The following is a 26,547-nucleotide window of genomic DNA, read 5'->3' as shown; positions in this document are numbered from 1 at the left end:
ATCATATATGGATTCGTGAAATTACAGCTAACGATTGTCTTCAAACCGTCTATTTCGAAATGTTAACCAACATTATCTATCCGCTACATTAATCTTGATTTAGCAAGTTTGAACTCAGTTTGATTTATCACTTTTCGTAATAAGTAACGGAGTTACATTATTTTTGTGGACAACAAATTCAATTCAGTAACACAAGGTAATCGGTAACTTGTCCTCTCATATAATAAATATACATGTGAACAAATTCAAAGTTAATACTTTCAATTTTTTCGTTATAGAATAACTCCTTATTTGCATTGTCAAACTCACTTATCTGTTATTGTCTCGTTGCATGTAACAGTTTGTCCTCTGTACAATACACAAATAGCTGCAGTGAGTTCACGTCAAACAACGGAGTGCTTCGGATGCGAGGAACCACTGCACCGGACAACAGTATCCATCATCACTCGGCCAATCCCATGTTGAGACTATTTAGACAGTGTCGCATCTGTACAAGATCAAATCCAACTCGTGGGCTTGGACTCCTTTTTAACACAGGACGAATACAAATGCTAACTGCTTCAAAGCCTTGGTGGTCTCGTGCTGGTCGATGGGTGGATGGGACGTCACCACGCTCTGACTCCCTGGGGAACCGGCTGTGGTTGCATTGAGTATGTTGTTGGTTGTACATTTACGCTTGGAAGGCTGTACGAAGTGTTACTGTATGTATATGGGGTAGTGTAAGGGCTCATATTCACGTTACTACAGTTATAGTTAGAATATGTACATGCACTGTTATAGTTGTTATTGTAACCATACGGCGGAGGACTCCCTAAACACGGTTTACCGTCTCGGACTAAAACTGGCACGGCAACACGTCTCGGTGCCGGCTGAGTGGCCAGTTCTAGAGTCTTGTCCTGACGTTGGCGTTTACATTTGTATCGACGGTTTTGAAACCAAATTTTCACCTGTGTCGATGTCAACTTGAGCACATTAGCTAAATGTTCTCTTTCAGGGGCAGATAGGTAGCGTTGCTGTTTGAAACGACGTTCAAGTTCGAACACCTGTGCCTGAGAAAACAACACACGAGGTTTTCTTCGCTGACGTTGTTTCTGTTGGTGACGATCATCCTCTTTGTTTTTCTTCTCTACAACTTTGTTACTCTGAACGTTATTGACTGATGGTCTACCTGCAAATAAACACGAAAAACATGGTTTTTAGATATTTTGACGTCAACTCCGAGAGTCAGGAATGAGACCATTTTATTTTTTTCTTTGAAATCTAAAAGGATAGTGCACATTCCAAGGGGGTTTCGACCTCAACGAATAGCTGAACAGTCATCTGCAGGAAATACTACAATCTTAGGACATTTCCTGTTGGTGTACATTTTAAGGTTGGGCGTGCAATTTTACAATCATATCAAACGAGAAATATACTCATTTAGGGCGAATTCAAATATAAAGATGTATTAAAACGAATTTTAAGAGAATCTGCGACAATTCATAACAGTCTTCTGATTTCTTTTGAATTCTTCTTCAATTTGAGTTGATCTCTTAGTTTAATACGACCATATTCTGCTCGAGACCACTTACAAAGCAAATCGTTTGAAAAGCGTGAAATTTCATTACAGGTTGACAAATTGACTATAACGTGTGCCGTCTACTTCGTTTTACGACATTTTGATGTAGTCATTATGCTACATAGTAGTGTTTTCAAAAAAGACGCACATAATCTTTAATTGGATTTACCCCAAAGTTCTTCTATTAAAGTGGTTTAATGATAGACTTATAAGGAGGATCTCAAGCAACACTTACTAGGTTCGATGGACATTTCCTCCCTTGTCGATTCTGGTTTGACCAGGTCCGATATCATAGTGGAGCTGTTAGTAGCTGTATTATTGGGTACTTGGGGATGATGATGATGATGGTAACTCAGATTTGTTTGTGTCAGAGCCACATCCATGTTGTCATGAACGCTCACCGATCCCGAGTGTGTCATTTCTGATTCTAGTGGTAGACAGAGCGACTTTAAGTCGTGATGTGCGGCTTCCATCATGTTTGATTGGTGGTGATGGTGTTGGTAGTGCTGTTGCTGTTGTTCGGCCAGGTTGAGTATGTCCTTAACAGAGAAAGGAGTACTGTTATTCATAGAAGTAGAAAGCATAGTCGATCCCTGATGTGCACCCAGCGGGGATAATAAGCGCATGCAGAGACCCACCGAGGTAAACATACACTGTGGAGAATCGCTCCAAAGCAACGTGAGCCGTAACGTAACTGTACAACTTGTGAGAGAGTTTTCCTATTTAAAAACTAGCTGCTGTCGTCTGTCAGTGGGTCCCGTATCATATAACATTAGCCGTTCCTCCTACAATGTAATGGGGCGGTTTAGTTCTTGTCTGGGCGTAACCACTAGCGCCAAGGGGTGAAATCCGAGCTTTGTTGGATGGGGGGTCTATAGAATGCCTGCAAGACAAGTACTTCCATCAATCCTGTGTCTCTTGTAACTCGTGCCCTGATTGGCTATTTCCCATTGGTAGACGACATTGATGACAGTATATACGTTGCAATCAATTACTTCTCGTATCAAGCACTTAGCTCGGAGCCGTTTACTGTCACGTTTGTTTAGCTCATACGATCCCTCCATTTGCTTAAGTAAATGATGTTAAGCCCACCGCAGGAACGTTCCCCAGTAAGGCACTAACAATTGCGTGCTAACGACTTCATTCGATACGTCGACCTGGTCAACCCCTTCCCATTGTGTATGCTCGGAGCAGCGAGCTAGAGAGTGCAGGCACTTCAGACTAAGTCAACATTTATTTTGATTTCTTCAATTAAGCTTAATTGTCAGCACCTTATCCTAATGTCAGAACTCAAGTTGAACATGTCTTCTTTTTTAACCTGACATGCCTAGAATTATGAACACACTTTAATCTCCCTACAATTTACAAATTAGTTCCAAATGATTAATACAAAGGAATTCTTCATCTACTTTCTTTTATCGTCACATCATCACTTCATCTATTTTCGTATTAAGTGAAATCAAAATAAAATGTCTTCGACACTAAACTTTTTTTTGAGCGCCAATGACTAAATATTGTGAACGTTCAATTTTGGATTATTATTGCGATGAAATCATAGCGACATAGAAATTGTTTTATTTCTTTGGAATATAGCAGAATTTTATGATTTAAGTTAAATTTGACACATTATATGTATAGTATTAAATCTGCTCTGTAGTACCAGGCTGATATATATTTTTAAAATACAAAATCTTAGGCAAGAAATAACGATACGTTTTAAAGGTGAACCCGAAACATTCAAATAAATCATGATGTAAACAGTGAATCTGTCATTCTACGTTTTCTTAAAAGTTATGGTCGATGGCGAAGACTGTCTAGTCAAATAGGCCTCATACAATCAATCATTAATTTTTCGGTATTTAACAAAAGTGTTATTCAGGTTGTTATACAAAAGGTTGAAACTATTTGATACTGTATACAATTATTCGCGGGAATGCTCTATACCCGTTTTGTCGGTAGACAAAAATATGGACAATTCTACTATAATTGTTGATAACGAAAAGTGTATAAAAACTTTATAATACTTTGCAATATTGGTAGAAGAGGAGGCGAGATTCGCTTGCTTGACTTCGTGTAGCCTACAATACGACGGTAACAGACACGTCTATCAAAATGAACATGTCTATTATAACGTGATGCATCGTCAACGATATCACCATCTCTATTCACACATACAAATCACAACTTATTTATTCCAATTGCTCCTTCTGGGTTCTACAACACCCTCTTCACATGAGAAATAGATAATTTTCAAGCCATCATACTAGTAGAGTAAGCTCTCAGAAGTGTCCAAAATTGCTTAGAAGGGGTTTTAAGGAATCAGTATGGAGTGAAAAAAAGCAAAACACAATCTTTAATCGATTCTACCAAGTCATCCGATAAGGAGCCACTCAGGGGCTTAAACAGCAACTCGAAACCAAAATGTTTTCAGAAGTTTTTGACTTGGAGACGAAAGTGCCAGACGAAAGAAATATCACACTCGCATATTTTTGGCTGTCAACTAGAGGTATTTTGTTCAGGAAAAGGATACTCACGTGGAACACTGTGATATCATCAACAGACAAACAATTAGACAGGAAGGCGGAATCCGGTTTTAGACTGAGTTTTTGTCGATTTTCTCTCAAAAGTACTTCTAATGAGAAAGGAGGGGGCATTACTCATTTAAGGCCACTTTTATTTGGAAGAACTCTTAACTTGATAAATAGCAAGTAAGAATACCTTTTCAGTAGCAGCTTCTTAAATGCACATAGTAAAGTGAGTTGTTTGATTAGAGACGTTCACTGCTTTCAACGACTAAAACAACACACACTGGAAGCAGATTTGTAATCCACATCTACCGGCACTGCTATGATTTGGAGTGTTACTTCTTATCGTGTTTCCGAGACCATTAAATTAAAACACTGGATATTTGATCGTTTAGCCGCCGGCCAAATCGCTTATTGTTACAGAAATATTCGCACATATGAAACAGTCAACGTGAAGTGTTGTCGATTAAGTACTACGCTTGGAGAGAGTCGAGGATTTGGCCTTCCTCTTGCTCGTTGAAAGTAAATTGTACTAGACAATTTTGTTGACGTTCGTTAAGCTAACTTCTTTGTCAATTTAGCAAATTTACAGAACGAGTCGTCCATGAAGATATTGACATTGGTAGAAAGGCTTTCCGGTGCAATTTACACGTTCTCAAAAGTGACTCTATTATTAAGCTATCAAGAACATATTTAAAATGAATAAAAGAAGCTGGGTTTGCTTTGTCCTGTCCTCAGTTTTATGCTTTCGATTTACTAATGGTTAGATTGAAACTAAACTAAAATATTCGAGCTCGAGATTTGGTCATTGTGATAGTGACTAAACAGTTGCACGATGTCTTACAACAAAATGTCAGTGTATGTTTTAATTAAGTGTGGCTACTGTAAAATGGTGTAATCTCCGCTAAATAATGCATGGATTAGAGTCAAGTTAGAATGATTGATTGACAGGTTATCTAATTCGAACTGATTGACAGAATAACTATTTATTAATAAGTTTATTACGGCGATTGACCAATTTCATGTATGTTGGTTATCCATGGTTATAAGCGAACAACCAAAGTTTATGACGTCAAACAGTCTATACCAAAGGAAAAGACTATTGTAACAGCAGGGAGAAAATAAGTTGTAAATTCGTGCAATAAAAGTCGTCAATGGGTATTGTATACTATATTTTTCTCAACAAAACTCTTCTATTCTCTCTAAACAGCCTCTGTCTTGAGTATTTGAGTATTTGTCCTGAGTATTCTTTTCACTACTAGTAGGTTCATAACCTTCACAATTACAAAACCAGCTCCAGCAAAAAACTGACTTGTTAGTTCCATGACCTAGAATTGGATTACAGCACATTTGTTTTCAGGTGCAAATATTTGGAATACCCTACAAGTTGAATTGGGAAAAAGACCTCCACCGTCTTCTTTCTAATGTGGCTGTCACCAACATTAAATAATTATAGACACTCTTTGATGTTTACTGTGTGTTCTTACACTGCATTTTATATCTCCTGTGTTTCTACTCTCATATACAGAAGGCCCTAGGCTTCGGCCAACTTGGCTACCCTCGATAAAATAAGTTGATTGATTGATTGATTGATTGATTGATTGACTCTGTAGATTCGTCATTTTAATTTTATCTTCATCCACATTGATTGCAAATGATGTTCAATTTTTTGTCCCAAACCTTCGCATGGTTTCATCCCCTTCTTACCATTATACGACAAATATAAAGACCGACTGAGAAGAATGTATAAATATTGGGTATACGTATAAAGTGGTTGTAGATTATGTATTTAGAGTGACATAACAAGTAGAAAAGAACACCATGTTACTTTGAGTTCAGAGACATCTAGGTATTTGAATCTGAATATTAGGCTGATGTTTACTCAATTTAAATCTGAATGTATTATTGGTAATGCAACAATGAGAAATGAATGGTTGCCGACAAACCGCTAATTTTAATTAGACTTGCAGATAAATAATAATAATTATTAATAAAATGCATACTAACTTTATTTCCAGAAATAATTCAAGTATAGAGAGAATGACAGGTTGACATTAAAATAATTATAGATATGTTAATATTTTGGTTCACTGCAAAAAATAAGTATTCTTTAGTTTAATATACCTGAGTGTCGTTATGGGTATCTTATCGATCAAACTGGACAGTTCAATGAAGGCTTAACTTATTTAACATTTTGATGTCAAAGGAGTCAAATGTAATGAATAAGTGATAGCGTAGCGATATATTAAAGTTTGGAAGTATTGAACAGAACTTAATATAATCACTTGATTTAAGTTTGGAAGTATTGAAACAGAACTTAACATAATCACTTGATTTAAGTTTGGAAGTATTGAAACAGAACTTAACATAATCACTTGATTTAAGTTTGGAAGTATCGAAACAGAACTTAACATAATCACTTGATTTAAGTTTGGAAGTATTGAAACAGAACTTAACATAATCACTCGATCTAAGTTTGGAAGTATTGAAACAGAACTTAACATAATCACTTGATTTAAATTTGGAAGTATCGAAACAGAACTTAACATAATCACTTGATTTAAGTTTGGAAGTATTGAAACAGAACTTAACATACTCACTTGATTTAAGTTTGGAAGTATTGAAACAGAACTTATACGATATCCCTTAAAGGGTCATGTTTCAATCCCAGGTCATTGCATTAGTGTTATCTTAATAAGGATTACTTGGGATCATTCATTTGTTCTGGAGCAACTCATTCTATAGCTCTGCCAAAGAAATGGTTTTCACTCCTAGATTTAAATTCCAATCCGAAGATGGCCTCGAAATGTGTAGCAGATAATGCGGTGTGGAATAGATAAGAGATCCCAAACAACATCATGTCTGATTTCAAACTTTGTATTAGCTATGTCTTTATATGTTATAACGTGGTAACACAAAAATTACATTGTTATTTCCAGTTTGTTAAACTTTGGATTACCTTGAACCGACACATTTTAACATAATCAGGGAAAAACTGTACGTATCAAAATAGTCGTTTACATGGGGACACAAACAAAGTCTATCAAAATCAATAATTGATAAGTTATCAATATATATATATATATATATATATATATATATATATATATATATATATATATATATATATATATATATATATATATATATATATATATATATATATATATAGGCATACCTTTCAACACCTATTGAATCATTTAGCAGACAATCACATACGTGGATTAAACTAATGGCAACCGTTAGCTCTTCAGGGGTAAAAGATATCCCATGACTAAACATTATCAGATCATTTGTTTAGTCACTTAACCGTTTGATGGTAAGAAATGTTGAAGCAAAAATCTGGATGAACAACACAAGTACTCGAAATAAACGAATTAACTTTGAAGTAGTCTATGAAGTACTTCTCAAGAGTACTGAGTTCAACTTGAGTCCCAGTTCGTTTCATAGACATTTTTTTTTCAATAAAATCGACATGTTACACCTGTGCGTTTAAAACTTTGTAAATTTCGGAGACCAAAAGAAAATGAAACTTTGAACAATACTGGCGACGGCGCCACGCACTTTTAAAGATCCAATCGGCCAAACATGTCAAAGGCCGTTCAAATATATTATAAAACAAACACTGATTGTTGATTGCAATTCAAGAAGACGAGAAACAAGTAAAGTGTAAAAACAATATCGTACCACGGTACCACTCACATTATTTTCTATAAATTTTCGAATATTTTGCTAATGTACCTTGCCTGAAGTTTGATGAATGTGAGGTATTTCTTTGAGAGAAATTTTAAGCCAAAAGTACTTCAAGATGTACATTGTTGAGCTCTCAAAAAAGACCTCTCAGCCTTTTCACATCGGTCTAGGCTGAAACCAAGTGGGTGGAGCAACGATGTAAGGGCCCTAAAGTCTAAGGGGAGACTTCTCAAGCGACACTCGGTAACTCGTTTAGGTTGAGATCGAAGTTAAAGAGAGGGAAACGTTCGTGAGAAGAAGTTGATGGGGCTGTACAATTGTATTATTTAACATGTTTGAGAAAACACAGCTATAGAAAGTAAACGGAACAAGACCACGTCGCACAAGCTCCTGAATTCTAAATGGTCCGTGCCTAAGCACTAAAGGTGAGTAAACCGTATAAATCCTATCCTAAATGTATGCAAATTAGTGATGACGACTTGAAGCAGAGTGGACAAATGATCCCGAACGTAGGCTGGAGACTTATTGTCTACAAGTCGGAATTCCGCCGCACAAAACACCTATCGTTGGGATCAGTCAAGGTATAGCTGGAATGTGGTCCATCCGATACCTTACACATTAGCTCGACGCCAGCCTGCTGCCTAGATTAGCGCAATAGACGAATACACAGTCTGCTATTGGGCTCAGAAAACCGGAAAGCCGGGCTGATGAAAGAAGTGAAGCGCCAAGGTTCGCAGTTAGCGTCACAGATAGTCATGGGCGAGCAGTCAAGAGATTTTATAATTACTGGCCTGTGTTTGTCTGTTCACTCCCCCGGTTTACTCCCATCATTTGAATGCCAGTAAAACACGTCGTTAGGCTTAATGCAGTATTTGGGTTATATTTTTTATACAGAAAGTACTTGAAGTGGAGATTCGATAATGTCTCAGTCTTATTTGTTCACTATGTTGTTGTGCTTTGTATCTACTTTTGTTTTGTATCTGAGTTGACTCTCAGTCATTTCATACAGCAGTAGCTTTTGCTAACACAATGAAATTCAATTGTACGTTCACTATACTTTCAGACTACGAGAAGTGGCCGGTGCATCGGGGTTAATGCATGTCAAGCGGCCAAACTAAGCTGATTCTACGCCAAGCGTGATTTACTATAGCTTCATACATTTGCGAACCTTTGAATACGGTTCTGAGATGTTGCTGACGTCCACAATCGACGCCACCTGAGTCTTTATTGCCTAAAATAATTTATGGAGAGAATATCAATATCACACTTTTACATGTGATAAAAAGAATATTCTTGTATCGACTTGACGATCCCAAAAGTGAGATATATCATTATTTGGCGTATGGCATACCGCGAATTCATCGCCCTCGCATTTGCTTAATGCCCCTCTAGTGAAGTAACTTGCCGTGACTCTGTGTTACTTAATACTGAATATACACTTCACATTTCCTTTTGTAATAATATCTACTGGAAAACAAATACAAACCACAAAAAGTCTGACGCCAGCACTAATTGCTTGTTGGTTGAACAGAACAAGTGAACATGTCCGCCGGAGATTGTCGAGCTACGACGACATTCTATAAAAGAAAAAAAATCAACGTACGTATAATTTTACCTGTGTGTGTTTGTGGGATTTACTTGCAAGACCACCTCCAAATTCCATTAATGACAATTCACCAACTGATTTGAAATTTTATTATCGAAATTTCACCGGAAACGACAAAGAATCATTACATTGAAATTACACGCTAAGCGAGATGAATTTCAAGAAAATTTGTCCTTATGATATTATCAAGACTAATGTAATTCAATTATCGGACCCTCAAGTTTAAACATGTAATACATTAACTTCTTTATTTCCTTTCTTTGAGTGATCATATATTCTAATTCGGTGAAACCATTCTTCTGTTTATTGAACCGATCAAAAACTGAATATAAAACTGTACTCTCTAATCTGTCATTATGATTAGATCATACAGGTATAAACCAATTGAAAAAGGCAAAACCGGATTGTGTGGGTTTTTTTGGTACAAGATTGTACCAAAATGTACTTTCTTTTAAACTGTTTACTTCGTTGTATTTTTACCGCTTTTCTTTGTTTTCAAAGAAAACATTTCCCTCCATCTTTCTCCCCTTTTAATTTCCAATGTTGGTGTTAAGTAGTAATTAAGATAACGAAGCCCAAGAAGTTCTCAGTAAAGTGATTGAGATATATATGAGGTCTGTGACGGAGAACAAAGTTTTGTTCAGAACATTATTGATGCTAAATAATTTTGATCTTTAACTGTTGAGGTCACAAGATGTTGAACTAGAAAACTGTTGCAACCATGAACTATTCACTAGCATAACTCTATACTGGTCAATATATTTGTTTACGTACAGTAGTACTATTTTCAGATGCCTCTCTTTTCAGTGTGTTTACGTACAGTAGTACTATTTTCAGATGCCTCTCTTTTCAGTGTGTTTACGTACAGTAGTACTATTTTCAGCTGCCTCTCTTTTCAGTGTGTTTACGTACAGTAGTACTATTTCACCTGCTTATCTTTTCAGTGTGTTTACGTACAGTAGTACTATTTTCAGCTGCCTCTCTTTTCAGTGTGTTTACGTACAGTAGTACTATTTCACCTGCTTATCTTTTCAGTGTGTTTACGTACAGTAGTACTATTTTCAGCTGCCTCTCTTTTCAGTGTGTTTACGTACAGTAGTACTATTTCACCTGCTTATCTTTTCAGTGTGTTTACGTACAGTAGTACTATTTTCACCTGCTTATCTTTTCAGTGTGTTTACGTACAGTAGTACTATTTTCAGCTGCCTCTCTTTTCAGTGTGTTTATGTACAGAAGTACTATTTCACCTGCTTATCTTTTCAGTGTGTTTATGTACAGTAGTACTATTTTCACCTGCTTATCTTTTCAGTGTGTTTACGTACAGAAGTACTATTGTCACCTGTGCCTATCTTGTCAGTGTGTTTATGTATGGTAGTACTATTTTCCCCTGTGCCTATCTTGTCAGTGTGTTTATGTATGGTAGTACTATTGTCACCTGTGCCTATCTTGTCAGTGTGTTTATGTATGGTAGTACTATTATCACCTGTGCCTATCTTTTCAGTGTGTTAATGTACGGTAGTACTATTTTCCCCTGCCTATCTTTTCATGTTTTATTTTTTCACATTTTAAAACTTATGTCGTCGTCTCTCTATCTGCATATCAACTCCACTCTCCACTTAGTATTTGTTTCTCTGTAACTTTTCATCCTTTGCCACTTATTCTTAGTTAACTTTTTCATCCACACTGTTTTATGTTAAGTCGTTGTCAGTACATGTAGATGTGCATGTTTGTTGCTCTAAATATCAATCCCTTGGTGTGTGTTTTTTGTGTTAGTATGTTGTCACTCTCAATTCACGTAAGCTATTTTCTACTCTGAAGGGAAATAGTCACCGTGTTCCTCCCTTGTCGTAAAGAGGTCTCGTTTTATGATGGCACTCATTCCATCTCTCCCTCAATCTAGGCCTTAATAAGTATATTTTGCTGTATAATTCAACGATTCATTTTTTGTGTAATTTAGCTGTGCGTCACAGTGATAATATGAAGTTTTATCCAGACACGTATTGTTCAATTAATATGTCTACATTTTTACTAATAGTGGAATATAATTATATCTTTATTACCTATTCAGTATCTGAAACCATAGTCAATTATTATTTATGTTGAAACATATATCCGCCAAAATCGTTGAAACCATTTTCAATTATTTTGCCTTATTCCATACCAAATTATTTCTAACCTGTTTGTTAGCTATAGACTACAATTTACAAATTATTAGTATCTGTAAATTGTTGTCAACGTTTTGGTCAAAATGAACCTTTTTCGCAATCAAAGATGATATTACCAAATATCAACCATGACGGCACTATGAATACTTTAGCATTAAACTTCATAAATAGACTTTTGGGAACTTTTTGCAATGTATCTACTTTATGTTGGACTGGAAACCTATCAATCACCAGCGTTAGTATGTTCGTCAAAGCTATCACATTAGTAGTAAACTTCATAAGCTTGAACCGTTTATTTTTGTTCCAACTAAATGTCTAGTGATGATAGTTCTACTGTACTAATTGATTGGTACAATCTAAATGTCTAGTGATGATAGTTCTACTGTACTAATTGATTGGTACTAACTAAATGTCTAGTGATGACAGTTCTACTGTACTAATTGATTTGTACTAACTAAATGTCTAGTGATGACAGTTCTACTGTACTAATTGATTGGTACAAACTAAATGTCTAGTAATGATAGTTCTACTGTACTAATTGATTGGTACTAACTAAATGTCTAGTGATGACAGTTCTACTGTACTAATTGATTAGTAATAACTAAATGTCTAGTGATGGCAGTTCTACTGAACTAATTGATTAGTACTAACTAAATGTCTAGTGATGACAGTTCTACTGTACTAATTGATTGGTACAAACTAAATGTCTAGTGATGATAGTTCTACTGTACTAATTGATTGGTACTAACTAAATGTCTAGTAATGGTAGTTCTACTGTACTAATTGATTGGTACTAACTAAATGTCTAGTGATGATAGTTCTACTGTACTAATTGATTAGTACTAACTAAATGTCTAGTGATGACAGTTCTACTGTACTAAATGAATGGTACTAACTAAATGTCTAGTGATGACAGTTCTACTGTACTAATTGATTGGTACTAACTAAATGTCTAGTGATGATAGTTCTACTGTACTAATTGATTAGTACTAACTAAATGTCTAGTGATGATAGTTCTACTGTATTAATTGATTGGTACAAACTAAATGTCTAGTGATGATAGTTCTACTGTACTAATTGATTGGTACTAACTAAATGTCTAGTGATGACAGTTCTACTGTACTAATTGATTGGTACTAACTAAATGTCTAGTGATGATAGTTCTACTGTACTAATTGATTGGTACTAACTAAATGTCTAGTGATGACAGTTCTACTGTACTAATTGATTGTTACTAATTAAAGGTCTAGTAATGATAGTTCTACTGTACTAATTGATTGTTACTAACTAAAGGTCTAGTAATAATAGTTCTACTGTACTAATTGATTAGTACTAACTAAATGTCTAGTGATGATAGTTCTACTGTACTAATTGATTAGTACTAACTAAATGTCTAGTGATGATAGTTCTACTGTACTAATTGATTGTTACTAACTAAAGGTCTAGTAATGATTGTTCTACTGTACTAATTGATTAGTACTAACTAAATGTCTAGTGATGATAGTTCTACTGTACTAATTGATTGGTACAAACTAAACCACCCGTTAAAATTTGTGGTTGACAAATTACCATTCAAATTCCCTAATCCATCTTTTGAAATTTATTGTAAACGTTAAATTGTTACATTCACACGTATTTTACAAAGGCACATGTAGTCTGCAACTTAATGGTCTTTGGTGGTTAAGCTTATCTTATTTTGAAATGTACGATTCTTTCACATGTTGAACCATGTATAACAAATGATAAAACTCTCACATGTTGAACCATGTATAGCAAATGATAAAACTCTCACATGTTGAACCATGTATAGCAAATGATAAAACTCTCACATGTTGAACCATGTATAGCAAATGATAAAACTCTCACATGTTGAACCATGTATGGCAAATGATAAAACTGCCACATGTTGAACCATGTACACCAAATGATAAAACTGTCACATGTTGAACCATGTACACCAAATGATAAAACTGTCACATGTTGAACCATGTATGGCAAATGATATAACTCTCACATGTTGAACCATGTATACCAAATGATAAAACTGTCACATGTTGAACCATGTATAGCAAATGATAAAACTGTCACATGTGGAACCATGTATAGCAAATGATAAATCTCTCTCATGTTGAACCATGTATAGCAAATGATAAAACTCTCACATGTTGAACCATGTATAGCAAATGATAAAACCCTCACATGTGGAACCATGTATAGCAAATGATAAAACTCTCACATGTGGAACCATGTATAGCAAATGATAAAACTCTCACATGTTGAACCATGTATGGCAAATGATAAAACTCTCACATGTTGAACCATGTATAGCAAATGATAAAATTATCACGTGTTGAACCATGTATAGCAAATGATAAAACTCTCACATGTGGAACCATGTATGGCAAATGATAAAACTCTCACATGTTGAACCATGTATAGCAAATGATAAAACTCTCATATGTTGAACCATGTATAGCAAATGATAAAACTCTCACATGTTGAACCATGTATAGCAAACGATAAAACTCTCACATGTTGAACCATGTATAGCAAATGATAAAACTGTCACATGTTGAACCATGTATAGCATATGATAAAACTCTCACATGTTGAACCATGTATAGCAAATAATAAAACTCTCACGTGTTGAACCATGTCTAGCAAATGATAAACTCTCACATGTTGAACAATGTATAGCAAATGATAAAACTCTCACATGTTGAACCATGTATAGCAAACGATAAAACTCTCACATGTTGAACCATGTATAGCAAATGATAAAACTGTCACATGTTGAACCATGTATAGCAAATGATAAAACTGTCACATGTTGAACCATGTATAGCAAATAATAAAACTCTCACGTGTTGAACCATGTATAGCATATGATAAAACTCTCACATGTTGAACCATGTATAGCAAATGATAAAACTCTCACATGTTGAAGTGTATAGCAAATGATAAAACTCTCACATGTTGAACCACGTATTGCAAATGATAAAACTCTCACATGTTGAACCATGTATGGCAAATGATGAAACTCTCACATGTTGAACCATGTATAGCAAATGATGAAACTCTCACATGTTGAACCATGTATAGCAAATGATAAAACTCTCATATGTTGAACCATGTATAGCAAATGATAAAACTCTCACATGTTGAACAATGTATAGCAAATGATGAAACTGTCACATGTTGAACCATGTATAGCAAATGATAAAACTCTCACATGTTGAACCATGTATAGCATATGATAAAACTCTCACATGTTGAACCATGTATAGCAAATGATGAAACTCTCACATGTTGAACCATGTATAGCAAATGATGAAACTCTCACATGTTGAACCATGTATAGCATATGATGAAACTCTCACATGTTGAACCATGTATGGCAAATGATAAAACTCTCTCATGTTGAACCATGTATAGCAAATGATGAAACTCTCACATGTTGAACCATGTATAGCATATGATAAAACTCTCACATGTTGAACAATGTATAGCAAATGATGAAACTGTCATATGTTGAACCATGTATAGCAAATGATGAAACTGTCACATGTTGAACCATGTATAGCAAATGATAAAACTCTCACATGTTGAACCATGTATATCAAATGATAAAACTCTCACATGTTGAACCATGTATAGCAAATGATAAAACTCTCATATGTTGAACCATGTATAGCAAATGATGAAACTCTCACATGTTGAACCATGTATGGCAAATGATAAATCTCTCACATGTTGAACCATGTATAGCATATGATACAACTCTCACAAGTTGAACCATGTATAGCAAATGATAAAACTGTCAAATGTTGAACCATGTATGGCAAATGATGAAACTCTCACATGTTGAACCATGTATAGCAAATGATGAAACTCTCACATGTTGAACCATGTATAGCAAATGATGAAACTCTCACATGTTGAACCCTGTATAGCAAATGATGAAACTCTCACATGTTGAACCATGTATAGCAAATGATGAAACTCTCACATGTTGAACCATGTATGGCAAATGATGAAACTCTCACATGTTGAACCATGTATAGCAAATGATAAAACTGTCACATGTGGAACCATGTATAGCAAATGATAAAACTCTCACATGTTGAACCATGTATGGCAAATGATAAAACTCTCACATGTTGAACCATGTATAGCAAATGATGAAACTGTCACATGTGGAACCATGTATAGCAAATGATAAAACTGTCATATGTTGAACCACGTATGGCAAATGATAAAACTCTCACATGTGGAACGATGTATACAAACTAATAAAACTCTCACATGTTGAACCATGTATAGCAAATGATAAAACTCTCACATGTGGAACGATGTATAGCAAATGATGAAACTCTCACATGTTGAACCATGTATGGCAAATGATAAATCTCTCACATGTTGAACCATGTATAGCAAATGGTGAAACTATCACATGTTGAACCATGTATAGCATATGATACAACTCTCACAAGTTGAACCATGTATAGCAAATGATAAAACTGTCAAATGTTGAACCATGTATGGCAAATGATGAAACTCTCACATGTTGAACCATGTATAGGAAATGATGAAACTCTCACATGTTGAACCATGTATAGCAAATGATGAAACTCTCACATGTTGAACCATGTATAGCAAATGATGAAACTCTCACATGTTGAACCATGTATAGCAAATGATGAAACTCTCACATGTTGAACCATGTATAGCAAATGATGAAACTCTCACATGTTGAACCATGTATGGCAAATGATGAAACTCTCACATGTTGAACCATGTATAGCAAATGATAAAACTGTCACATGTGGAACCATGTATAGCAAATGATAAAACTCTCACATGTTGAACCATGTATGGCAAATGACGAAACTCTCACATGTTGAACCATGTATAGCAAATGATGAAACTGTCACATGTTGAACCATGTATAGCAAATGATAAAATTATCACATGTTAAACCATGTATAGCAAATGATAAAACTCTCACATGTTGAACCATGTATAGCATATGATAAAACTCTCACATGTGGAACCATGTATAGCAAATGATAAAACTCTCACATGTTGAACCAAGTATGGCAAATGATAAAACTCTCACATGTTGGACCAAGTATAGCATATGATACAACCTTCACATGTTGAACCATGTATAGCAAATGATAAAACTCTCACATGTTGAACCTTGTATAGCATATGATAAAACTCTCACATGTTGAACCATATATGGCAAATGATAAAACTCTCACATGTTGAACCATGTACACCAAATGATAAAACTCTCACATGTTGAACCATGTATAGCAAATGATTAAACTGTCACATGTTGAACCATGTATAGCAAATGATGAAACTGTCACATGTTGAACCATGTATAGCAAATGATAAAACTCTCACATGTTGAACCATGTATAGCATATGATAAAACTCTCACATGTGGAACCATGTATAGCAAATGATAAAACTCTCACATGTTGAACCAAGTATGGCAAGTGATAAAACTCTCACATGTTGGACCAAGTATAGCATATGATACAACCTTCACATGTTGAACCATGTATAGCAAATGATAAAACTCTCACATGTTGAACCTTGTATAGCATATGATAAAACTCTCACATGTTGAACCATATATGGCAAATGATAAAACTCTCACATGTTGAACCATGTACACCAAATGATAAAACTCTCACATGTTGAACCATGTATAGCAAATGATAAAACTCTCACATGTTGAACCATGTACACCAAATGATAAAACTCTCACATGTTGAACCATGTATAGCAAATGATTAAACTCTCACATGTTGAACAATATATAGCAAATGATAAAACTCTCACATGTTGAACCATGTATGGCAAATGAAAAAACTCTCACATGTTGAACCATGTATAGGAAATGATAAAACTGTCATTGGAAATTGGTATATTATTGAATAATGAGATGATGATATTGTTGTGCATCAGTAACTGTCAAAAATACACTCTCAGTCCCAAGCCTTTAAATGAACACCTAACTACCTGTATCACACTGAGTCTACTATGACTAGCCCATAAGTCAGTACTTTTTTTTAGTGTGTATGTGTTTTATACATTGCCTTTAGCCGAAAATGAGGCTACAGTAAAAAAACAGTTACAGACTGTGTCGCTTTAAGGCTGCACTAGCTGGATCTGAATATATTGAAAGTGTTTTGTTATATAAAGACTTACTCGTAATATGGTACACCCTGACCTGTATTGAATCACTTGAGGGTAAACGTTTTTTGTGTAGTTTTACACACGACAGGGTACAATAAACCCAACTACATTGAAGTGGGTCCGCACCCTCAAGTCAGCGCATCCCAACGTAATCACGCTTTCAACTTATTACTGTACTACCTATATCAACCTCTAATTAACACGTACAGTGTCTAATTATTAATATTTTAAGAATATTTTGTGAATATATTATTGGTTGTTTGGTCGAAAAATAGCAATCTTTAGTGTAGTTTTAAACACCAGACGTCAAAGATCGTTAAGATAAAACTGGGTTGTATTTCTTAAACAGACTCTAGGAACCCATTTGATTACAGCGACATCTAAGTTCAGGCTGCTGTCATGTGATTAATGAACTATATACAAATATACTCCCTTGGAGATTGGAAACGCAATTCCAATAATGTCACGTTTATGCTACGTCATCTCTCCAAATTGATGAAATTGAACGAGATTGCTGGGTTAATCAGTGTGTGTATTTCCAGAAGTGTGTAAAGTTAATCCAGATTCTTTTCCATATAGATGACAGATTTGTTCACTTTTTACACCAACTTTGTAACATCAATTTAAAAAAAATGAGGATCTATCAACAATTAAATTGTAAATATCAACTTTAAAAATGACACAAGTACAACAACAAGGTATCGGAACAAATATTTTTGGCACACAGCTGTCGGCACAGAAGATGTTCAAACATTGGGGAAAGTATCCCCACATTAGTCAAACTGCGGCACCAGTTTGGAGGACACCGTGGGCCAAACTTCCGAGCGATTCTGATCCATGCAATCTAGTGTGACATACTAATATCTCTCATCTGACATTCCACTATAATCTCGGTCTTGTTTTACTCCAAGTTTCAAAATGGCATTGCAAGGCTATATAGTAGCGTCAGTACTGTTTAGTTTTTTTTCTTGCTGTGAGTAGTTCTGTGTATTACTTGCAAGTATACAATAGATATATGGAAGTGGCGGTATACGAATACATTTTATCTTAAAATGTAAAATTCGAAAGACACTGAATCAAGGATGGGATTGACTACTCTCGTTTTTCACGGGTTACCTGTACCCTCGAAAGACTTACAATAGAATCTAAATGATCGGCAGTGGTACTGAAGGTTGGCTTGATATGTCATAACTTACTTGTAGAAATATTTTGCTTTACTAGAGTTTGAATGGTTATTAATTAAAACCTTCCGATATACACGATGTGTTGTATGAAGGGATGTGTGTAATGCCAAACCTAAAGGTTATTTTTTTGTGTCTTACTAAATAGACTATTATTGTTTAGTTTAAAGACTTAATTCGTTTACTAAGACTTTCACCAATTTAAGTTTGAAAGAAAAGATTCGACCATCAAAAAGTAGCTTTAAAGCTATGTAACGATTGTCTGGTAACTACATGATTTCATTGTTGGTAACTACATGATTTGCTTGTTTGTGAAACCTTAAAATTCAACTGTACAAGGACAATAAATACAGACTTCTTTTACAAATGAAACTTTTAAACCGACTCATTGATCTACATACTATTGTTGAAGAACGACATCGATTTAGATCAAATAACGAGGTTGCAGATGTGTAATATAAACGAAAATAAAAACAATCTGTGAACTAGGAAACAACTAATCGGCCTATGTACACCCGACTTACAATCTCTACCGTGTTTTAGTACTGCTTAGTATTGCTTTAGTACTGCTCAGTTGTGCTTTAGTATTGCTTTAGTACTGATTAGCACTGCTTTAGTACTGATTTAGTACTGCTTAGTTGTGCTATTTTTACGACGCAGTAGGATGACGCGAATTTGTAAATTTCAATAACAGTAACACTACAGCCGGATGGATATGCATCGGGAAGGACAAGAAATTGATTGAAATGATAGAAGGCATGCAGAAGATTCCAAATTGTCTCATTCAAACAATTATTTCTGATACTTACTTTAAGATTAAAATGTGATTGAAAGTGTCTTTTCTCCTGTCAGTTACCGTGTTCATTGTTCAGTGAGAATGTACGAAAAGTATGTGATGAGTACTTCGTTATTCGCCTTATCTAGCAATAGATGGTTTCTTAATCAATTTCAATTGGTCTCCCATGGCGCTTTTGACCAAATGGTTAGTTTACAGTCCATTCGATTCCCCCCTCCCGTGACAAAGTGTTCTTTAATTTTCGTTAAGAGAAACCACGTCGTGTCTTAAGGAGCGCTTAAAAGCACGTTGGGTATTCGATTATGTGGGTATATCGCACCCAGGGTGGTGTGACTTTTGGCCGAAACAAGGACCGAAGTGTATTCCAAGAAAATTGATCATAACGATGACAATACATTTTCAATTAGAGAACCACAAGATCACTCCAATATAATTGTGTAGGTCGTCATTGAGGCAAATTTAATCAAATAAGCTGAGATGTCAGGATTTCCACTTACGTTTCGGTTAAACCTAACACACGGTTGGTGATTGTACAAGGCTTTCACATGGAACTTCAAACAACGTTTGAGATGGAACCTATGATGATCGTGCTTCACCACATTTACCAAAATTTTTGCTAAACTTAAATATATTTGTGCTTGAGTAATTGTACTTGTAATAAGTTTCTAAAAACATTATGACATTTGCAGTAGTTAACGTTGTTCTATGGATATTTCGAGTCTCGTGAACGACAGTTCAGAACCTATACAGTGGGGTTTATTTGATTTAGGACGGTCAAGTGTCAGTGTTTGCTTTACGGTCAATGCGATAACTTGATTGGCAGTCGGCAGTAGCAACCAAGACAAACACTTCAACTTGTCTTGCAACTTGGAATGAACCTGGCTACAAACTTGAACTTGTACAAGTATCATGATAAACTTCCAAACACTGGATGAATTTTGTACACACTCCATCATCTCAGTAATGAGCGTTTGTTAATCTAAGGTTGCCGTAGATACTTGAGACCTATGTATTGACCCCTCGATGAATTGCTATGGACGAATCCAAAATTAAGGTAAGCCTATAGAGTGGACATGACGCCGAACTTGACTACATTACAATCAAAATTAAGGCTTTCTTTAACCGATGAGAGATTGCCACTGAAGTAGAATCAACTTGATTGAAGCTACAGAATTGTATACAAGATAAAACATGCAGACACACATAAAGCATGGGAAAGGAATACACTCTGTTATACATTCAGTAACTTTGTATGAGATGTGTTTCATCATTTCTGAGATTTCTATGATTCCGATCACGAGGCAGCGGCTACTCGTGAGTGGATACTTATTAAGGTGGTAGTGCTAACGTCGGAAATGAGAAATAAATTCTCTATTAGGAATGCTCCTTTTGACCCCTACGCCATCAGCAAACGTTACTCTAATGTCATAATTTATTGCGAATTACTACTTTGGTGTTGTAGGCGGCATTTAAATATATTCGCTGGATTTATGTAGAGGTACAATTCTTTTGTGTCAGGATTGAACGGACATGGCGTCCCATCATTACGCCTTGACGATCAGAAAGGTTCCGCGGTATTTCGTCAAGGAATATTAATAACGTGTGACATAATTGAAAAGGGCTTTTGACGAGCTCGTAGCCGGGTAAATTGAAAATGAAAGACGTGCTATTACATGGACAAAAGGCGAGCTTGTAACACGTTACCCAAATTTGACCCGGTCACTGTTGAAAGTGTATTCGCATGTAGTCTGCGTACAGGGGGAAATGTTGGTTTCCTACGTTTCCTGGCCTCCTAGCTATGTTAGTATTACCAGTTTCCTCCCTTTGTTAGCTTTGTTTTGAAATGTGACAGCCCCGCGAGTCTTGTAATTCACGTAAATGTACATTTCCAGTATTCCTGGATACCTAATCACTGACTTCACATGGTGAACCTTTGTATGTATCTGTATGTTTCTTATACGTGTATGTTTCACACAGTAAATCGGCTTTACTTAGGCTTGATATTCCGGTACGTAAGTTAGTTAACAATCTACCCTGTTGAATGACTTTCTGTGTGTTGTCTTGTCTCATTACAAGGGAACTTAGTAAGACTCAGTATACAGATTTGTTGCTAGGTTACACAATACTGATAAATTTAAAATCATCAAAACTATAACATTTCGACCCACTACAATTTAAAAGGAAGAATAATCAGCAAAGATTACGACATCATCGACAGACATCTTCAAATTTTCTTTTTTTTTCAATGACCATTATTTAATTGCTGGGTCAATTTCCAGGATGTTGACGTGTTTGGCGATTTTCGGGGCATTATATAGTACTTCTATTTAGCAGTGTTTTTATTGTCTAACTCCGATTTGTATATTGTAAATGGTTGTTAAATTAAACTTTTCACGAACCAGGTCCTGTACTTTGGGCAATTTGTTGTTTCATGAACAGACAAATAAATAAATAAATAAATTAGTTAATGAACCAACATTTGTTTTCCCTTGATATTAAAAGAATAACCGCAACAAAATTTTACAAACAATGATTTACCTTAAAACGATGAACCAATGGCAACGTTGAATAATTACATAGTTATTTTTCTCTTGTTAGAATTTTCAAGCCTCATAATAGCGGCTTCTACAGTAGTTCTGTAGACTTCCTTTCAGCCGGTTTCACTTTGTTAAAGACAAAATTCAAATTCTGTGAGCCACTCGTATTGAGTCTCACAACATGTTGTAATACGGTACTACGGTAGTCATTGCACAATTCTATGTCTATGGTAGTCATTGGAAAAATCTATGCCTATGGTAGTCATTGGACAATTCTATGTCTATGGTAGTAATTGGACAAATATATGTCTATGGTAGTCATTGGACAATTCTATGTCTATGGTAGTCATTGGACAATTCTGTGTCTATGGTAGTCATTGGACAATTCTGTGTCTATGGTAGTCATTGGACAATTCTGTGTCTATGGTAGTCATTGGACAATTCTGTGTCTATGGTAGTCATTGGACAATTCTATGTCTATGGTAGTCATTGGACAATTCTATGTCTATGGTAGTCATTGGACAATTCTATGTCTATGGTAGTCATTGGACAATGCTGTGTCTATGGTAGTCATTGGACAATTCTATGTCTATGGTAGTCATTGGACAATTCTATGTCTATGGTAGTCATTGGACAATTCTATGTCTATGGTAGTCATTGGACAATTCTATGTCTATGGTAGTCATTGGACAATTCTATGTCTATGGTAGTCATTGGACAATTCTATGTCTATGGTAGTCATTGGACAATTATATGTCTATGGTAGTCATTGGACAATTCTATGTCTATGGTAGTCATTGGACAATTCTATGTCTATGGTAGTCATTGGACAATTCTATGTCTATGGTAGTCATTGGACAATTCTATGTCTATGGTAGTCATTGGACAATTCTGTGTCTATGGTAGTCATTGGACAATTCTATGTCTATGGTAGTCATTGGACAATTATATGTCTATGGTAGTCATTGGACAATTCTATGTCTATGGTAGTCATTGGACAATTGTATGTGTACGGTAGTCATTGGACAATTCTATGTCTATACGTCATTGGACAATTCTATGTCTATGGTAGTCATTGGACAATTCTGTGTCTATGGTAGTCATTGGACAATTCTATGTCTATGGTAGTCATTGGACAATTATATGTCTATGGTAGTCATTGGACAATTATATGTCTATGGTAGTCATTGGACAATTCTAGGTCTATGGTAGTCATTGGACAATTCTAGGTCTATGGTAGTCATTGGACAATTCTATGTCTATGGTAGTCATTGGACAATTGTATGTCTATGGTAGTCATTTGACGATTCTATGTCTATGGTAGTCTATGTGTACGGTAGTCTTTGGACAATTATATGTCTATGGTAGTCATTGGATAATGCTATGTCTATTGTAGTCATTGGATAATTCTCTGTCTATGGTAGTCATTGGACCATTCTGTGTCTATCGTAGTCATTGGACAATTATATGTCTATGGTAGTCATTGGACAATTATATGTCTATGGTAGTCATTGGACAATTCTAGGTTTATGGTAGTCATTGGACAATTCTATGTCTATGGTAGTCATTGGACAATTCTATGTCTACGGTAGTCATTGGACAATTCTATGTCTATGGTAGTCATTGGAAAAATCTATGCCTATGGTAGTCATTGGACAATTCTATGTCTATGGTAGTAATTGGACAAATATATGTCTATGGTAGTCATTGGACAATTCTATGTCTATGGTAGTCATTGGACAATTCTGTGTCTATGGTAGTCATTGGACAATTCTGTGTCTATGGTAGTCATTGGACAATTCTGTGTCTATGGTAGTCATTGGACAATTCTGTGTCTATGGTAGTCATTGGACAATTCTAGGTCTATGGTAGTCATTGGACAATTCTATGTCTATGGTAGTCATTGGACAATTCTAGGTCTATGGTAGTCATTGGACAATTCTATGTCTATGGTAGTCATTGGACAATTCTATGTCTATGGTAGTCATTGGACAATTCTATGTCTATACGTCATTGGACAATTCTGTGTCTATGGTAGTCATTGGACAAATCTGTGTCTATGGTAGTCATTGGACAATTCTATGTCTATGGTAATTATTGGACAATTGTATGTCTATAGTAGTCATTTGACTATTCTATGTCTTTGGTAGTCATTGGACGATTCTATGTCTATGGTAGTCTATGTGTACGGTAGTCTTTGGACAATTATATGTCTATGGTAGTCATTGGATAATGCTAAGTCTATTGTAGTCATTGGATAATTCTCTGTCTATGGTAGTCATTGGACCATTCTGTGTCTATCGTAGTCATTGGACAATTTATGTTTATGGTAGTCATTGGACAATTCTAGGTCTATGGTAGTCATTGGACAATTCTATGTCTATGGTAGTCATTGGACAATTCTATGTCTATGGTAGTCATTGGACAAATCTCTGTCTATACGTCATTGGACAAATCTGTGTCTATGGTAGTCATTGGAAATTCTATGTTTATGCTAGTCATTGGACAATTCTATCTTTATGCTAGTCATTGGACAATTCTATGTTTATGCTAGTCATTGGACAATTGTAGGTCTATGCTAGTCATTGGACAATTCTATGTTTATGCTAGTCATTGGACAATTGTAGGTCTATGGTAGTAATTGGACAATTCTATGTTTATGCTAGTCATTGGACAATTCTGTGTCTATGGTAGTCATTGGACAATTCTATGTCTATGGTAGTCATTGGACAATTCTGTGTCTATGGTAGTCATTGGACAATTCTGTGTCTATGGTAGTCATTGGACAATTCTATGTCTATGGTAGTCATTGGACAATTCTATGTCTATGGTAGTCATTGGACAATTCTATGTCTATGGTAGTCATTGGACAATTATATGTCTATGGTAGTCATTGGACAATTCTGTGTCTATGGTAGTCATTGGACAATTCTATGTCTATGGTAGTCATTGGACAATTCTATGTCTATGGTAGTCATTGGACAATTCTATGTCTATGGTAGTCATTGGACAATTATATGTCTATGGTAGTCATTGGACAATTCTATGTCTATGGTAGTCATTGGACAATTCTATGTCTATGGTAGTCATTGGACAATTCTATGTCTATGGTAGTCATTGGACAATTATATGTCTATGGTAGTCATTGGACAATTATATGTCCATGGTAGTCATTGGACAATTCTGTGTCTATGGTAGTCATTGGACAATTCTAGGTATATGGTAGTCATTGGACAATTCTATGTCTATGGTAATCATTGGACAATTCTATGTCTATGGTAGTCATTGGACAATTCTATGTCTATGGTAGTCATTGGACAATTCTATGTCTATGGTAGTCATTGGACAATTCTATGTCTATGGTAGTCATTGGACAATTCTATGTCTACGGTAATCATTGGACAATTGTATGTCTATGGTAGTAATTGGACAATTCTATGTCTATGGTAGTCATTGGACAATTCTATGTCTATGGTAGTCATTGGATAATTCTATGTCTATGGTAGTCATTGGACAATTATATGTCTATGGTAGTCATTGGACAATTCTATGTCTATGGTAGTCATTGGACAATTCTATGTCTATGGTAGTCATTGGACAATGCTGTGTCTATGGTAGTCATTGGACAATTGTATGTCTATGGTAGTCATTGGACAATTCTATGTCTATGGTAGTCATTGGACAATTATATGTCTATGGTAGTCATTGGACAATTATATGTCTATGGTAGTCATTGGACAATTATATGTCTATGGTAGTCATTGGACAATTATATGTCTATGGTAGTCATTGGACAATGCTGTGTCTATGGTAGTCATTGGACAATTCTATGTCTATGGTAGTCATTGGACAATTCTATGTCTATGGTAGTCATTGGACAATTATATGTCTATGGTAGTCATTGGACAATTATATGTCTATGGTAGTCATTGGACAATTATATGTCTATGGTAGTCATTGGACAATTCTATGTCTATGGTAGTCATTGGACAATTATATGTCTATGGTAGTCATTGGACAATTATATGTCTATGGTAGTCATTGGACAATTGTATGTCTATGGTAGTAATTGGACAATTCTATGTCTATGGTAGTCATTGGACAATTCTGTGTCTATGGTAGTCATTGGACAATTCTATGTTTATGCTAGTCATTGAACAATTTATGTCTATGATAGTCATTGAACAATTAATGTCTATGTTAGTCATTGGACAATTTATGTTTATGGTAGTCATTGGACAATTCTAGGTCTATGGTAGTCATTGGACAA

At 35.4% G+C, this 26,547-nt stretch overlaps 1 protein-coding gene across 1 annotated transcript; it reads right to left on the bottom strand.

Moving 5' to 3' along the window:
* Nucleotides 1-455: 455 nt before the first annotated feature.
* On the bottom strand, nt 456-2,142 carry LOC144446801 (homeobox protein Nkx-2.5-like). Its single transcript, XM_078136642.1, has 2 exons — nt 1,788-2,142; nt 456-1,156 (listed from the first exon to the last, which is right to left on the bottom strand). Exons 1-2 carry the CDS (start codon nt 2,140-2,142, stop codon nt 606-608), a joined length of 906 nt encoding a protein of 301 aa, XP_077992768.1. The 3' UTR covers nt 456-605.
* Nucleotides 2,143-26,547: the final 24,405 nt, after the last annotated feature.

The sequence above is a fragment of the Glandiceps talaboti genome, chromosome 15 (genome assembly GCF_964340395.1).
Source record: "Glandiceps talaboti chromosome 15, keGlaTala1.1, whole genome shotgun sequence".
NCBI lineage: Eukaryota > Metazoa > Hemichordata > Enteropneusta > Spengelidae > Glandiceps > Glandiceps talaboti.
The sequence above is the reverse complement of the archived record's forward strand: the minus strand, read 5'-3'. Positions and strand labels throughout refer to the sequence as shown.